The 17,325-nt window shown below is 52.0% G+C and overlaps 1 protein-coding gene across 2 annotated transcripts in view; it reads left to right on the forward strand.

The window, feature by feature from the left end:
- The window catches only part of Cdh4 (cadherin 4), a 493,035-nt gene that overhangs the window by 454,325 nt on the left and 21,385 nt on the right, over positions 1 to 17,325 (forward strand). For both annotated transcript variants that reach the window (XM_031372954.1, XM_031372955.1), the window contains one exon: positions 11,599 to 11,736. In XM_031372954.1, coding sequence (XP_031228814.1) covers positions 11,599 to 11,736 — 138 coding nt within the window. The remainder of the gene's footprint in view (positions 1 to 11,598; positions 11,737 to 17,325) is intronic.

Below are 17,325 nucleotides of genomic sequence, written 5' to 3' on the forward strand. Positions count from 1 at the left end.
CTCCCTCTCCTCCTCCCTCTCTCCTCCCTATCCTCTTCCCTATCCTCTTCCCTCTCCTCCTCCCTCTCTTCCTCCCTCTCCTCCTCCCTCTCTCCTCCCTCTCTCCTCCCCCTCCTCTTCCCTGCTATCTGTCCTCATTCTATCTTCCCAGTGGAAGGGAGCTCCCTGGTAATAGGAAGCCCCCAGAATGTTCTTTCTCAAGTTCCCAGGTTCTCAGCCTTGGGGGTGGGGGCCACTGGTAAGTATAGTGTCTCTGTAGGAGGGAGCTCTCATAGACATACTTTTCTGGTGCAGGTGTATGCCCTGTGCTCCAAGGGCCTTGCCCTGCAGGCTAGCTACCTGAAGATGCTTTCTGCTAGCATCTAATAAAGGCCTCTGTGGTACACTAGCCTCACCTAGACACCTCACAGCACATTAGTCAACTGTCCCCTGCCATTTGTAAACTGGAGAAAGGAGCACTAGCCACTGAGCACATAGAACCCAGCCAGAGCCAAGGCATTACCTGGCTCAAGAAGCTTCAGTCTGTGTGGAAGGTGTTAGAGGGCCGTTTCTCCACTACATCCACCACCTGCTTCAGTTAGACATGAACTACCTTATCAAGGCTCCTCAGCGTCCCCTCTTTTATAAGGAGCTCCTGTCTACCACCATGCAGCAGGCAGGGTTTGGGAGGGTACCATGGACAGGTTCCCCTTGGCTCCACTTCCTGTTCAGGGCGGTGAGCTCTCCTTAGAAAGTGGGAAACTCCCAAGCATGATTGCCATGCGTCTAATTAGGAGAGCCATATGAAGTGAGAGCTCCTGCATGATTAAATGTCAGGAGAGACTTGGACGAGGTACGAGGGGCTCAAGTGCCTCTCTGGTCCCAGCCCCACCTGCTAATCCCTGCTCATCTTACCACCTTTCCTAATTAGAATATTTATGGCCTAATAAGAAGATGAGCACCACTCCTGGTGGCTCTGAAGGTGGGAACTGAGCTCAGAACCAGCAGGGGGGATTGATTGCTGAGCTACATGATTAGCAGCTAGCTATACAGTGCTCACACCTCCACTCTGACCCCCACGAGGCTGATTTCACTGTCCATCCAGTTCATGTCCCACTACATGGTGACTATCAGCTGGTCACCTTCCTCGATCTTGACCTTCTCCCCAACATGGTGGGTCAGGTTAATTATCCTGGGCATGGAAGAGATCCTGAGGAAGGCCAAACCAGCCCCTTCCTGTACTTATTTAAACTCCTGCAACACTCTTGTCAGATGGAAAGAGCTCTGCTTCCTTCAGGAAGAGAGAGAGAGAGAGACAGAGAGAGAGAGACAAAGAGACAGAAAGACAGAGAGAGAGAGCACAAGTGAAGAAAGACAACACACAACAATCCCCACACAGAGCTGTTGGCCTGGCCTCTGCTCTTCCAAATGTCTCCTGACTCAAGTGTGGAGTGCATGGAGTCATAGGCCCCTTACCTCCCAGGCCTCATGGAGTGCAGTTCTCAGGGTTCCAGCAGTACCATGCTATCAGACCTCTGCAAAAACAAGCCTTTTCTGTGGTAATGACTATTGATCTCTTTTCTTATCACAAAAGCTACTTCTCTTTGGTAGAAAAGAAGTCAGTCTAAAAAAAGGAACTATCAGGTCTTCATCCCACAGCATGGTAGGAAAGACATATTCGGAAGCAGGCCTTCCCTGAGCTTCATGTGCCTGTCTGTTCCCTGTGTTCCTGCCAAGGGTCCTTGAAGCCACCGGGGCACTGGGTAAGTTGTGCTGAGCTGAGAGGACCTTTTTGTCTCCCCATACACACCAGGGACTGTCCTCTGCCTTCACAGACTCTCCTGTGCTCCTTCCCTGATCTCTGTCCCCATCGGTACCAACAGAAGTCAGAGGGGCCATTTTAGCTGTCACCATGAAACTCTTAAGACACAGACAGAACAGGGAACTTGAGGGTCCAGGGACAAGAAGGCCTCAGGTCTGGTCAACTCTGTGCCACAGAGCCACCACCCATGGCTCTTTGTCTACTCACTCTGCCCTCTGCTGGCACCACATGCAAAAATCAACATCTAAGGAAAGATAGGTGTCTTTACTTGTGGGTTCTTGTGAGTGTGAACATCCATCAAGGACACCCTATAAACGTCTTGTCTTCAGCTGGATTGGTGACGGTCACCACGTGAGCCCAGAACTCCTGGCATTTCCACATTCTGAGGCTCTCACATATGCCAAGTACCATAAGTTCTGATGCCTACAGCTGAAGGAGAGTCACAGCCCATAGCTAACTGGCTTCAGAAGACTCAACACAGACAAAGCCATGTCCAGCCAGAAGACAGGGGGCCCCAGAGTCAGAGAAGACAACCAGCCCAGGGTGTGGGGGATAGATGATGCTCTAGAAACCAAGTCCCTAAGTGACAGGGGAGGCTAACCCATAGGACAAGCCAGTGGCTTCAAGGACCATCAGTAGTCCTCGGTGGGCTACACCCACCAAGAGAACCCAAAGAAGAACCCTGGAACCCATGGGCCATTAGCGTCCCAGCAGTAAAGTTGCTTCAGCAGCACCCAGGCTACACACATAGAGATGGGGTGTTACCTGGGATCTCAGCACCCTCATAGTGGAGGGAAGGGAAGGGTTGTGTCTTAGTTAGGGTTTTACTTCTGTGAACAGACACCATGACTAAGGCAACTCTCATAAGGACAGCGTTTAATTGGGGCTGGCTTCAGAGGCTCAGTCCATTATCATCAAGGTGGGAATATGGAAGCATCCAGGCAGGCATGGTTCAGGAGGAGTTGAGAGGTCTACATCTTCATCTGAAGGCTTTTAGGAGAAGACCGACTTCCAGGCAGCTGGGATGAGGGTCTTAAAGCCCATGCCCACAGTGCCACACCTACTCCAATAAAGCCACTCCTCTAATAGTGCCACTCCCTAGGCCCCACTAATCAGGGTAAGGATCACAGCTCAACCTGCCCGGGGCTGCTTCAACCTCCGTCCAAGGTCCCTCCTACCTTAGAGCCTCCACTGCCAATGAGCCAGCTGTTGTCTAACTGCCCTCAGAAACAACCCACCGGGTTGACACAAATGGAGACAGAAGATATGATATCCCCAAATAAAAGAGCCAACTCAGGGTTCAGGGTAGCAGAAATTATCTGATCCAGGAGTGAAGGAGAGGCCCCAATAGCTTGAGACTCAAAGTCCCTGGAGTCATTGCCCAACCACAGCCTGGTTCACTTAGTGTCCGTACTGGACTGGATGGTGACCCTCATCTAGCATCTGGAGGCCAGGAGCATCATTACCCCTTTTAGAAAAACGTCCTTGAGACCTTAGGACCCAGAAAGGTCATCTGGACTTGGGTGCACTCAGACCTACAAACTGGGGTCCATTAAGAATCAGGCGGAGGAAGATCTGAGAGAGACACAAGGAAGACAGTCTCCAGACAGTGTCAGGAGGAGAGGAAGAGGCCTGAGCCTGAGGAAGAAAGGGACCATGAAAGGGAGGACAGGGAGACTAGATCATGTGATGGTGTCAGCACAGGAAGGGACAGGATGAAATTTTGTTATAACTGTGTCCCACGTTAGAAACACTGCTGCTTAATCTACTAGGAAAGCCACCAAGTGAGCCGTGGTGTGATCCTGTCTTGCTCTGGGTTTTGGTCTGTTCTTACTTAAGGCCCCCTTAGGCAGCTCAGGCATGAGCAATGCTTCAGCTGCATGCCAGAAAGGCAGGTGTATACTCACAGCCCTTGCTGCCATGGACCACCAAGTCCCTGCCATGAGGTGAAAGCCTCATCTCTCAGGTTCTTCCTCTGGCATCTGGCCTGCCAGGTTGTGAGCTTTTCTGTGTCGTTTGTTCTTCTCAGAAGACCCTACCTGAGGTGGCCTTGCAGGAAGCAGGGTTGAGGTCTCCCTCAAGAGGATCTGACTTGGGGACATGAAGGGCACAGGTGTAGAGTCACGCTCCGAGCAGTTACTCCCATGGCCACACTCGTGTGTGTGTGTGTGTGTGTGTGTGTGTGTGTGTGTGTGTGTGTGTGTGTGTTGGCTCTGTCGTGGCTGGGTCAGGCCATCAGTAAGCACAAGAGAGGGGCAGGACAGATTGCCATGGTAAAGGTATCAGTCACTGTTGTGGGAGCTAATAGAAAGCTCAACGGAGCATTGTAGAAAAACAGATGAGCCTCTCTCTGGCCATCCCAGGCAAACAGAGAGGCTGCTTGCTTTTTAGACTTTTCTAGTACCAGGATCTGACCCCAGGGCCTGGGCTGGTTAGGCCAGGACTCCAGCACCAAGCTGTATCCCACCCCAAGAGTTTTTAATCGCTGGCTCCACAGAACATCTCAGCAAGAGCAGAGCAGGGCTGCTCTGTGTGGTGATGCAGGCACCCCCCCCCCCAACAGGAGCAGGGCTGTCGGTGGGACGCTACCCCAGCAAACCCAGAGACATCCAGGCACTTCCAAAAATATCCACAAAGATTCAGATGGGTCCAGAAACCCTAGTGACATCCAGACATGTCCAAAAATGTACAGACACATTCAGAAACGTGTGGCATGTTGTTGGCAAGGACATCTGCGTGGGGATTTTTAAGCGGCCTCTTCCACAGCGTTTCCAGAGCTTTCCAGACAACACCTTCCCTATAACCTCCGCTTGGCAGTGACTCAAAAGAAACAAGGCCAGCGAAAGCGGGACACTGTCCTTCCTTTTCCAAAGATGGAAACAAAACCACAGAGCCTGTCTCAGTTACCTCCCCAGCTCCGCTCATGACAAAAACACCAGACCAGGACGAAACCAACCACACCCCAGGAACCCAGCACTGGTCCTGAACATTGTTCTTCCCAGACAGCACTGAAGTCCAGCCACAGCCTGCCCAGAGAGCCTGAAACATGGCCTAAGCACCAAAGAGACTGACAGAATCTGAACCTGCTCATGCTCATGCTATTCTGGCCAGGCTGACGAGGAACCCTGGAGAGCCAGGGACAGGTGCCAACAGGGAGCACAGGGATGGAGGGGGGCAGAGGAAGCTGGAATGGAACATTAGCAGCACCCATTCCTCTGTCAGGAGCCCCGCAGGACCCTCGGGGCCGTGCCCTGCCTCCACTCCCAGAGTTCTCCCGCACTCCATCCACAGCGCTGCTTGCTTGGGAGAGCCCCGTTCTTTCTGTTCTTGCCTATTTTCCTCTCCGCTGACCTCTTCCTTCAAAGGCTACCAGAAGTGGCCTTCAAAGGCATGGGGTCAAAGAGACCACCATGGAGGCCAAGTGAAGAGATAGGAATGTCCACTGTGTGACCTTCATTAACCTCTAGGTATGAAGGGATGGTGAAAAATCCAGACAGGTTGGTCTCAGTCCCCAGATCAGGGTCTTCCTGAACTCTGACAAGCAGTGGGGCAAAGCATATCTTAGCTCAGGATCACCCAGTCACAGCCCACAAGTCAAGTCCAACCTGTGCCTGCGCTGTGCTGGCACACAGACACACACACAGACACACACACACAGACACACACACACACACACCTGTATCCATCCACAATGTTCTTCCATCAGTCTGGACACTGAGACCTCTCCTTGACTTTCCCCATGGCAATCACCAGATGTTAGGTGCAGATAGCCAGAGCAGTCCCTGATAGTTCGTATCACCTGTTGCAGCAGAGTCTTCTCCTTCCATGCAGAGACTTCACAGCACCCACTTGTTCAGATCTGCAGTCTCAGAGAGGCAGCCACAGATGGATACTGTATCTATTGGTTGGTTATCTCTGAACTTTGCCAGTGTTTAACCAGGAGGCTTTGTACACAAATCCTCTAGATCCTTCGAAAGCATGGGCTCTCACCTCCCGGCATGCTTTCTCTAGGACTGGGAGGCCAGGAACTGCCTGAGCCCGTGTTTACAACCTCTGCGCACACACACACACACACACACACATACACAAACACACATACACAAACACACATACACACACACATACACACACACATACACACATATACACACATACACACACATACACACACATACACACACATATACACACATACACACACATACACACACACACACACACACACACACACACACACACACACTGGCACCACCCCCTGGCTAGCGGCACTAGGCATCAAGTGTTTGCTATCATTTGCTCCCAGGAAGCATTACTCCCAACAGAGAGGAGTGTCAGAGCACCATGGTCCCAGCCTGGAGCAAAAAGAAGGCGTCCTTTTGTTGACAAGTGTCTAGGCAGCAGACTCCCTGGGTTCCAATTTCCCATCCAATCAGACAGGTCTCACCTCAGACGCCACACAGCAGGTGACACCTGCTCTCATCTCCATCTGCCCTTTCAGACCCTCGAGCTTCCTATACGCACATGCACACACACACATGTGACCATGCTCATCTTCTCCTGTGCATACACACACACATGTGACCATGCTCATCTTCTCCTGTGCATACACACACACATGTGACCATGCTCATCTTCTCCTGTGCATACACACACACATACACATGTGATCATGCTCATCTCCTTTGCACACACATATCTGACCACACTCATCTTCTCCTGTGCAGGCACACATGTGACCACACTCATCTTCTCTTGTGCAGACACATACACACACACACACACACACATGTGACCCACTCATTTCCTGTGCACACACACATGTGACCATGCTCATCTTCTCCTGTGCATACACACACACATGTGACTATGCTCATCTTCTCCTGTACATACACATACACACATGTGACCACACCCATCTTGTCCTGTGCATACACACACATATGACCACACCCATCTTCTCCTGTGCACACATACATGTGACCATGCTCATCTTCTCTACCTTTCCATGGTTTCCTGTCTTGCTCTGACTAATACTAGACCTGGCTTTTGATAGCTTTATACCCTCAAGACTGCACTCCCCATCACAGGCCAAACTTCCTGGAGTGTGCACACACACACACACACACACACACACACCACGTCCCCCAAGACCTCAGTACAGACCATTCCCTCTGCCAGCCACAATCTTCTCCAAGAATATTAAGAGGAGATGGTTAGTTTAGTTAGCACCCCATGCCTACCACCCTCTATCCATATGCACAGACCTCGCCATTTTCCCTTATTTACTGCCTGCTTCCTTCCTCAGAGCCCTGCATCTCAAGCAATGTCCCCCTTGGGACACTACTATACTACTGGTATCTGTGATTGGCTCCTAGCACTCCGGGGGGTGGGGGGCAGAGTCTATGGATACTGCCCAGTGCCGGCATAGAGCATGGGACATTCAGCAACAGAGCGTGATCTGCCCTCAAATATCAATGGTCCTCATTTGGAATGCGCTCTCCTAGAGTCAACCTTGGAAAGACAGGAACCCCAAGGGTGGGTAATCCACACCTTCAAGGAGGACAATGAAAAAAGTGAAGGGGAGCAGTGTAGGAACCACAAGGGTGGGTAATCCACACCCTCAAGGAGGACAATGAAAAAAGTGAAGGGGGGCAGTGTGCAGCCTGTGGCTTGAGTCAGCAGCCTGGAGGCAGCACCTGAGAGCCAGAGGGGTTGCCAGAGAGGGCTGGGAAGGTCCTTGACTCCTCAGCCCTCCCTGTTTCAAGCAGGGACACTCCAACACTCCAGCCTCCTTCTGTTGCGATAGGTGGTGCTCAATGAAAAAGAGAGGTAGACAGTGTGGCTGAGAGCAGAGCAGAGCAGCTGACTCCACCCTGTGCCAAGCCCAAGGCTTGCTAGGCTGCTGGCTCCCCACAGGCAGCAGCAGTGGGGAGGAGGGGCTGTGTGCACCCTACTGAGAGGAGCTGCATTCTCTCTTCTTTTGATGCAGCAGAAAGAGCTGCTGGCTGGAAGGAAATAGAGGGAAGCCTACTCGTGTCACAAAGGCAGGGCCAGGAGCAGGTCTAGGCAGTAGGAGCCCCGGAGTGGTTCTGTAGCTCGCCACCACCACACCCCAGACAGTGGTGGCAGAAAGTCACTGCCCAGCCACCCCAGGCCCACAGCAAGCAATGCTGAAGTCTGAGCAAGAAATACATCCTTTGGTTCAGCAGTAGAAGCTTCAGGCGGGACTGGAGTTTAAAGATTTATTTTTATTGGTTTTTTTTTTTAATTATGTGGTTTTTAGGTGTGTGTATGTGTGTGTGTGTATGTGTGTGTGTGTGTATGTGTGTGTGTAAGAAAGACAGAAAAACAGAAACAGAGACAGAGAGAGAAAGACAGACAGAAACAGAGAGAGACACAGAGAAAAGAAGTGAGTGCAAGCCCACAGAGGCCAGATGAGTTCAAGCCCTGGAGAACTCAAACCCAGGTCCTCTGCAAGAGCAGCATGTGCTCCTAACCACTGAGCATCCCTCCAGCCCCAGAGCCTGGTTTTCACTCATATCCTCCAGTGAGGATGCTTGGGGACTAGGACAATCAGTGGAGGTTTGCCCAAGACCCAGGCCCTCTACAGCCACCTTTCTGGGAGCTCTGCTGGCGGCCCTGGCTTTGCACATGGATAACTTCTTGGGGCTGAGTCTTCTTCATCCACCTGGGCACTCAGTAAGTTACACACATCTCTGCCACTCTACCCCAGGCAAGGAAAGCCTCAGCAGTGGGACATGGCAGAGCACTCTGCCATACCATGAGCCACCACTACTAGGGCCCAGGTGGTCTGTGTACACGTGCATGCATGCATCGCCTTATCCTGACACTAGATGCATAAGAATAACTAGAGCGATCTAAGGACAAGCAGGAATGCTCTGTGACAGGCCTGGTGAGGCCCTATGGAAGCCTGGGAACTCCAACCACATCTCCCAGCTGCCCAGCAATCATGGAGGACAGTGAGCACAGAGTCCCCTTGTGCCCCCGGAGACAGATTGGCTAATGAGAGCAGTGCTATGTAGCCCCTTCCATGATATCCCAAGGCCAAGACTTGCAGCCTGCAATGGCTTCCACAGGCATCAGCAGTGCAGGGAGAGAAAGGTACGCAGCCCACTGAGGAGAGCTATGTTTTCTCAGGGACAGTCTATGCTGGCACCTTAAGCTGTGATGCACACTCTGTGAAATTCACCCATGTATTGCACTCAGCTCACCAAGGATTAAACCTACCTAGCTCCAGGGTGAAGCCCTTCAGTGCTGGTACCACCCAATTTACCCCCATCGACAGCCTCTGCCTGTGGACTGACCCAATGTGAACATGCTACCTTTATAAGGACATCCTTGTGACTTTCTGGACCTGGCTCTTCTCATCTGACATAATGGCTCTGGGGTTCTTCTGGGCATAGCAAGTGTCAAAATGCTATTCCTTCTCATGGCTGAGCGATACTCCATCATGTGGACACACTGTGTTTCAAGTACCTGACATGGGCTACTACTTGTCTTTGTGGATGGTGCTATGTGTACACTGTTGGGCACCATTTTTGTGAACACCTGTTTTCAGCCTTTGGATCTACACCCAAGAGTGGGGTTTCTGAGTTGCATGCCAGCGTTAGGTCCAACTTTTCACAGTTTCCACAGTTCCCTTGTGCCCCTCTGCCCCACAGCTGGCCCTGCAAACCCCCTCACCTTGCTCTCAGGCACACAGCAGTCTCTAGATGCTGAGCAGCAAAAGAACGGCCTCAGACATTCCACTTCTCAATGTCTGAGGGGGCAAAGGTTCCAACAGTGACCCCTGGGAAACCTGGGGAGCTGGCACAGAACAGTCCTGAGCCTGAGAAGGTCCAGACACCCTCCCTGAATAGCCAGCAGTGGCTTTGCTCTCAGTGGTTGATGGAGGGATTCAGGGGTTCATATGTCTGGGCTCTCGGCCTCAATTTATATTCCCCCGTACTGGCAGAGGATCCTAGCAGGCAGAGGATCAGATTGCCCAGAATGAGTAGGAGTCTTCTGTGCAGCCTTGTGGGTGAAGCAGTCTCAGTACTGGGGCAGCGCCTGAGGAGATGTTGGGAGCTCCCAGCCATAGGCTCAGCCTGACCTGGAGAGTGTAGCTAGCTGAACAACAGTCCAGGCTGGCAAGGGACGCTGCCTACGGGAACATGCTATGGAATCTTTGCTACTTTCTAGGGCAGGCTGACTGATGCATTATTGATGGGTGTTCTGCAGAGTCTGCATGCTGGACTGCAGGGGCGCAAATGAAAGCCCCAGGGATGGCCATTCTGGTTATCTACCTACTTTCTAACTTGAAAATGGCTGAATCGCTTTTTAATGAATTCACTGCAACTCCACTGCTGATACTGGGGCCAAATCCAGAAACACCTGTCCCGCCCTCTATACCTAATGGGAGCTAGCGATGGGGTGCCACAGGAAAGCAGTTCACCAATAGGGGTGACCCTGAACATAGTATGCCACTGCGGCCCACACCTCCTTCTGTCTCTATGGAGGGGTAGTACAAGGGTAGAGATTGCCAAACTCAGGTCCACAAGGGCTCAGAGAAAGCCTGGCCTGCCCCAGCCATGATAAGCCAGGCTTTCTCTGGTTTCCTGCAGTATTTTTTCTCATCTTGCTGGACTAACTTCCTTCCCAGGGTCCTGCTGTCCAGAAGCAAGCCCAGATCGCCTTCTAGTGGTAGGCTGCTGTACACACACACATGCACACTACACACAGAGACCTACAGGTATGTACGCAAATATGAATATATACATATACAAGCACACAGGCATACACACATTCTAACAGGCATTCGTGTGCACACATTCACGTGCATGCACATGTGTTCATATATAAGCATATATATTAGAGATAGGGATGCTGAGTAGATGGAGGATGCATGAGTGGCTGGAGGGATGCTGGGTAGATGGAGGGATGACGGATGAATAGAGGAATCCTGTGCCCCACCCGCTGCTTATGATTTTCTTGGAGCCAATATCTGGAAGTCACACACACTTCCCTGAGTCATGTGGTGAGAACTGGCGTTCCCTAACCTATCAGGAGAACAGGAATAGAGATTTAAGTCATCTAGAGGAAATTCCAGAAGGGTCCTTTCTACCCTGTCCCCCAGGAGTGCCAATGAGAAGTAGGTGGAGCCCCCACAGAGCTGCCCCCTGCTGGTCAGAGGCTCCCATTCCCACAGCATGCTGCCCATGGTCAAGAAAGGCACATGATTCCAGTGCCTCTGCCTCTCAGGGAAAGCAGTGAGCAGAGGGGCCACATGACTCTCTGGGTGCAGGCAGTGAGCAGGGCAGGATCACGTGACTCTGGCAGCGCCAGATGATATGCTGTCATATCATTATTCTTCGCTTGCCTTTCACAAACCACACCTGTGTCCAGGTGCTCACTGCTCCTTCACTGTGGCACTTGTGACCCCAAACCACTGTGTCTTGCATTTGCTAGCCTCTCGTTCCTTCCCGGACTCATGCTCTAACTGGTAGTTCGACGGTGACGTCCCTTAGCCTGGCCCCTTGCAGGTTGTCTTCTCCGTCACACTGAAGACTGTGCAGGTCTCTCTGAACCCTGACCTCCCCTTTCTGCCTTAACACTAAAAGTGACTGCACCTATTGAAGGCTGCTGAGAAACAGGCATGGTCAGCCTCCTACCAGGCAACCATAGGTTCCCACAGCTCCAGCGAGTCCCAGGCAGCCTGTGCCAAGGATGGACCCACTGAGGAAGCCCATATTCCTCATCTACTGAACCGAATCTGACCCACTGTCTTTCCCCTCCAGAAAGTCCAGCAATACACAGTCATCGTCCAGGCCACTGACATGGAAGGAAACCTTAATTATGGTCTCTCGAACACAGCCACTGCCATCATCACGGTGACAGACGTAAATGACAACCCTCCAGAATTCACCACAAGCACAGTGAGTACCTCAGGTTCTTGCAGAGATGCCAGCCCTAAGCTGTAATTCACAGGCACTTCCTTCTCTCTCAGTGGGGGAAGAGCTGAATGGATCGTGGGTAATGAATATCGAGGCACAGGTACCTCATAAAGAGAGGGACACCATGCCAGCCACTTCTAGTGGGAAAGAATGGGCCTAGACACTCCTGTGGAGAAAGCCCTAGGAAGTTAGGGGTATGGTGTGCCCCAAGGTTAAGTGATGCCTGATACATTGCTGGGGCCTTTGTAAAGTCTGGAAAAGCTGACCAATCAGGCTACCACATCATTTGGAGAGTTATGTGTAACTGTGCAGTGGGTACCTGACTGGGAGACACCAGGCTGGGCCTTGGCTATGGGCATGTGTGCCCTTGAAGCAAGGGCCCCTTTCTACCTTGGTCCTCAGTGGACAGGGGCTAGCCCCTTGTGCTTCCCATCCGCAGACTGGGAAACTGGTAAAGACTGGTTACAACACTGGACAATGGGACATCAGAGGTCAAGAGTTCTTGCTGGACACACATGCTTTCACCCAGCTATGGTATAGGAAGACCACCGTGGGCCTCCAGTCACAGGCCAGAGGAACAGATTCCTACCCCACTCTGGGAGAGGAAACTCTAGAGACAGAACTGTAAATCACATGACCCCCATTTCTCCTGGATTCCCATAGAACAGCCATGCTGCAGGGAGGGTCCCTACCTTAGGTTCGCTCAGTGCACAGCAGATGTGATAACTACTTCTGGGCCTCCCAGCATTCTGTGGGACCCCAGTCTTCCTCTCTCTCTCTCTCTCTCTCTCTCTCTCTCTCTCTCTCTCTCTGTCTCTCTGTCTCTGTCTCTGTCTCTCTCTCTCTCTCTCTCTCTCTCTCTCTGTGTGTGTGTGTGTGTGTGTGTGTGTGTGTGTGTGTACCAGCATCTGCCTCTAGGACTCCCAAGTCCATGGATGTGAAGAGTTCTGTGACCCAACCCCTCTGTGAACACAGTCCATTCCATCCCTGAAGAGATGGCAGACTATAGGCTAGGGTGTGCTGAGGGGAAGGTCAGGAGGTCACTCCCAGAGGCAAAGTGAAAAGGGACATGTTTCCATAATAGTAGCAACAAGGACTTTGCCAGGCACTCTCCCATCAGGCCCCAATCAGTCTACCCTATGAGCTTCTGCTCCCAAACCCAGTGGTGGGCCAGGACATGGGGCTCCGGGCACACAGCCCACAGGGAGCAGCCGGGACTGAACCCTGAAAGTGGCTGCCACATGGAGAGGAGAGGAAGGGAGAGAAGGTGCCTAGAAGGCTGGAGCCCCCCTCAAGAGCCTGTCCCTATCCTAGTCTCCTGGACCACAGCGCCATCTAGTGGCCAAAAAGTAGATGGCTGACAACCAGAATGGCTCAGGCCCCCTGCAGAGGGGCATGAGTCCTGTCCCTCACCACCAGCAACAGGTGCAGGAAAGGAGGGGTAGAAGGTTTGGCCAGGCTGCTCAGCCTGAAGAGGCATTGGTGCTCCAACCAGTGAGGCTTTGAGAAAGCTGGAGGGCCTCTCTCTGGGTTCAGTCTGTTTGCTCTACCTCTAGCAGACAAGAGGAAGAAAGACCAGAGTCAGACTGTAGGGAAGCAGCCACTGACCCTGACCTGCAAGTGACAGCCCTGGCACAGACATCCTCTGCTCTGGGCCTGGATGGACAGGCCTCTAGTGGGCCTGCTGATCAGCACTCAGCGTGGCACCCACCTTCTGGAACAGTGCAGGAACTCTCAGCTGTCAGGTTAGTGCCACGCCCACACTGGGACCACCCCTGGTCTAGACCATGCCTTGCCACCGCCACCACAGGAGGTCAGGGAACTCACACAGGGTAGCCTTGTCAGGAGCTGATCCAGCATCACACTCAGACACAAACTCATTTGTTTTAACTAGACTTCTATTGCTCTGATAAAACACTAGGACACATGCTGACCACCGTCTGTCATTAAGGGATAAACTCAAGGCAGGAACTGAAGCATGGAGCCCCAGCCAAGAGCCATGGAGGAACGCTGCTTACTGGCTTGTCCCTCGTGGCTTGCTCGGTTTGATTTCTCATAGCACCCAGGAGCACTGGTAGCCCAGAGGATGGCACCACCCAAAGTGGACTGGGACCACCCACATCAGCCATTAATCAAGAAAATGGCCCCACAGACTTGCCTACGGGTAACATGATGCAGGCATCTTCTCCACTAAGGTTCTTCCTAAATAACTCTAGCTTGTGTTAAATCGACAAACAACAATAAATAAAATAAAAACAATCAAGACAGCACTCCTGATCCAGGCATCAGGGATTGTCATACAGAGCTGAGACCCTCTGCTAAGTTAGGGCTACCTGGGCTCCCAGAAATATACCTTTCTGCCCATGCCAGACTACTGGAGTACAGATATCGGGTACAGAAACTACACAACTCTCCAGACTTCAGGACCTCCAGTCCTACCCCAGGTGGCAGCCCTTGGATGGTATAGTCACCCTGAGAATCAGGCCAGAGGGAAGCCAAAAGAGTGCAGCTTTGAACTCCTTCCAAGCAGAAGAAATGGCATACCATAGCGGCCTGAATGGCTTTGAGGAGCACGCCTCAGGAGAAGGGTGTTCATCACAGATAGATGGTGTAGGAAGGAGCCTCAGAGGCCTTGGTGTGGTGCTCAAGGACCCAGCCTGCCTTGCAATCCCTTCACAAGCCCCAGCCATGTCACCTTGCTCATTCCAAAAGAGCTCTAAGAAGGCTGTGCTGGTTGGAAAGGACAGGATACCCTGAGTCAGAGATAGACAGAGAACCGAGAAGCCCTACTCCTGTGTCAAATGGATGAATCTGTCTCAGACTATCTGTAGATTGTCTGAGGTCAACTTTAGCAGAGCCCAAGCTAGCAGCTTTGATTCCAAGGTGAGATTTGTGCACCTGCTAGGTTGCTGCCCAGGCCCTACAGCACTGCCTGAGGATGACCACAGTGGGAGAACACCTGCCACCGAGCACCCTCCACAGTAGCTCCAGGGGAGTTTCTTTCACCTCTCTGAAGATGGACCAGTTCTGCCCATGGATCTGAGCTCTGTCTGGCCTGGACCACCACATACAATCTAACTGGACTCCATCTTCCCTCATATGCATGAGCCACACTGCAAACACGCCGGCAGGTCCCATGCCATCTGTGACAGGCACATGAGAGGAAGGAAGCTCTGGAGCCAACAGCGGTCTCTCTGCTGGGGCACAGAAGAAATCATTGCGAGCCAGCCAGCACAGGCTGCTGCAAACGGGCAGCTGGCGGGTCTCACTGGAACTTAAATGTGGAGTCTAATGGCACAAAGCTCACTCCAGGGGTTGGCCTTGCCTCCATACAGCCCAAGAAGGAAGGTAGAAACCCCTGGATCCCTGGGATGTAGAGGGCAGGGAGGGACGAGCAGATGGCAGTCTGAAGTCCCACGAGTATAGAACACTTCTCCACATCAAGCATACACCTCCTCTCCAGCACAATCTCCACAGACATCTGTTCCTACTTGGGCTCCTATTGGCCCTTGCCAGGACACCATCCAGATTAGTGGTGGGCAGGTACCCAGAGACACCATCTTTGCTTCACAGTGGGAGTGTACAGGCAGGTTGGCCACACAACACACTTGGGCTATTTTTGTGAAGCTTAATCAAGAACAATCAGGCAAAGCTAAAGAGATGCAAGGATTTGCCAGCTCCGAATCCTATTCTCAAGTATTAATTAAAAGTTATTTTCTTCTTGCTCTTGTGCAGCTACAGTGCCCCCTGGAGGCCAGAGCCCATAACTCATGCAGGGCCACCCTGCCACCAGCACTTCCTCCCCACCAGAGCAATGCAGGACACACTGGGGTGCAAAATGTCAGACCATGCTTGTCTCGGGAGCCTCCAACCTACCCCATGTACAGATCCCAATGGGCACAGAGGAGCCCTGAGACCCAGCAACTGTGTGTGGCCTCCCTCTAAGCCTTGCCCTGCCCACAAAGCCACTGTTGGCTACTCTTGATCCCTTCTTGCTCTGTGGCCTTGACTGATGTCCAGATCTCTGTGAGCCCAGAAAGCTTTTACATTTGTGTGTGATCGATGCCAAGATGGGGGCATAGCTGGTTCTAAGAAGCTTACACCTGAGCAGTAAGCACAGGCTTAACCTGCAGACACCAGGCAGTCCTAGCCCAGGCCTTTAGCAGTAAGAGATGAGAGCAATCACCAAAGCTTCCCACACTGTCCCTCCACTGGGAAGAAAGGACAGAGTCATTCGGGCCCAGCCTATGCAGTATGACTACAGTGACGTTTGCTATTTCCCTGTACAAGGTGCTCTGTCCCCTCATAGGAGTGAGTGACACCTGGTTATGTGATTGAAAGGGGGTTAGGTCATGGTGTCCCCATAGGTCATCTCCAGCTGGACAAGGGACAGCATATAACAGGATAATGACCCTCTGGAGAGCACTCAGCCAGCCTGTGCACACACATGGTATTGGTTCTGTGTCACTATGGCAGTGATGTCATTGGTACACCAAGAGGAAATCCCTGTTTTGGCTCATGTTTTCAGAGGGTCCCATCCATGGTCACTGTGAACCTGTGTGCTCAGGCTGCAAATCTTGGTGGGGAGAATGAAGAATAAACTGTTCACTTAGTCACCAGAAGTAAAGAGACAAGAAGGGGTCAGGGTCTGTCTTTACATTCCCCCTCAGGGGCACAACCCTAATGAATGACCTGACTCCCTCCCACTAGCCCATACCTACCTTAGATTCTACTATGCCCCTAGTGCTGCACAACCTAGAGACCAGGTCTTCAACACCCGGGACTTTGGAAAACTCTTACCCAAACCAGAACAGGTAACAATCACAGGGAGATGGCTCACTCACCAAGGTAGAAATTAGCTCCCCAGAAGCAGAAGTCCACCGAACTTCAGAGCCAAGGATCTGTGCCTGTTGCCTCCAAAGTTTTGAGGTTCTTCTAGAAACATCTACCCCAATAACCAAGAGTACAGCATAGGCTGACCTCTGGAATAACCTACCTGCCTAAGAAGGCTACTCAACTGTGGGGTCAGAACTAGGCTAACCTGGGAACCTTCCATGAGTCTAGCCAGAAGGAGCACTATGGCATCTGCTAGCCTCTCATCCTAGCAGCAAGCACCATGGCCAACCTCCAAAAGCCCTGAATTCTCAGCTTTTCAACTAACTGCGGAAACCAGGGAGGAGAGAGAGACTTTGATCCAGCACAAGTTCCTAGGGCTAAAATGTAGCATCTTAACATTGGGATAGGCTCTGTACCCTTAATTACACTCAGGCACACAGCCATAAATCAATACTTGGGGGCTAGTCTTCATGCTCTGAGGTGGTGGCCACAGGGTTGAGCCCAGAGCTTGCATCCCTAGCATCACCTCCACTCCCTTAACCCTCCCTCAGGGTCCACCTTCAGACAGCAGAGGCCTCCACTGCCTCTGAAGGACCCCACAGATAGGCCAGAATACAGTGGACCAGACCCAGGCCCTGCCCAGCAGAAGACCCTGTAAGAAGGCAGGGATACAGGTAGCTCACAGGAAAAGGGTACCCAGGAATAGGACCCACAGCAACAAGTCACCCCTCAGCC

The sequence above is a fragment of the Mastomys coucha genome, unplaced genomic scaffold (assembly GCF_008632895.1).
Source record: "Mastomys coucha isolate ucsf_1 unplaced genomic scaffold, UCSF_Mcou_1 pScaffold15, whole genome shotgun sequence".
NCBI lineage: Eukaryota > Metazoa > Chordata > Mammalia > Rodentia > Muridae > Mastomys > Mastomys coucha.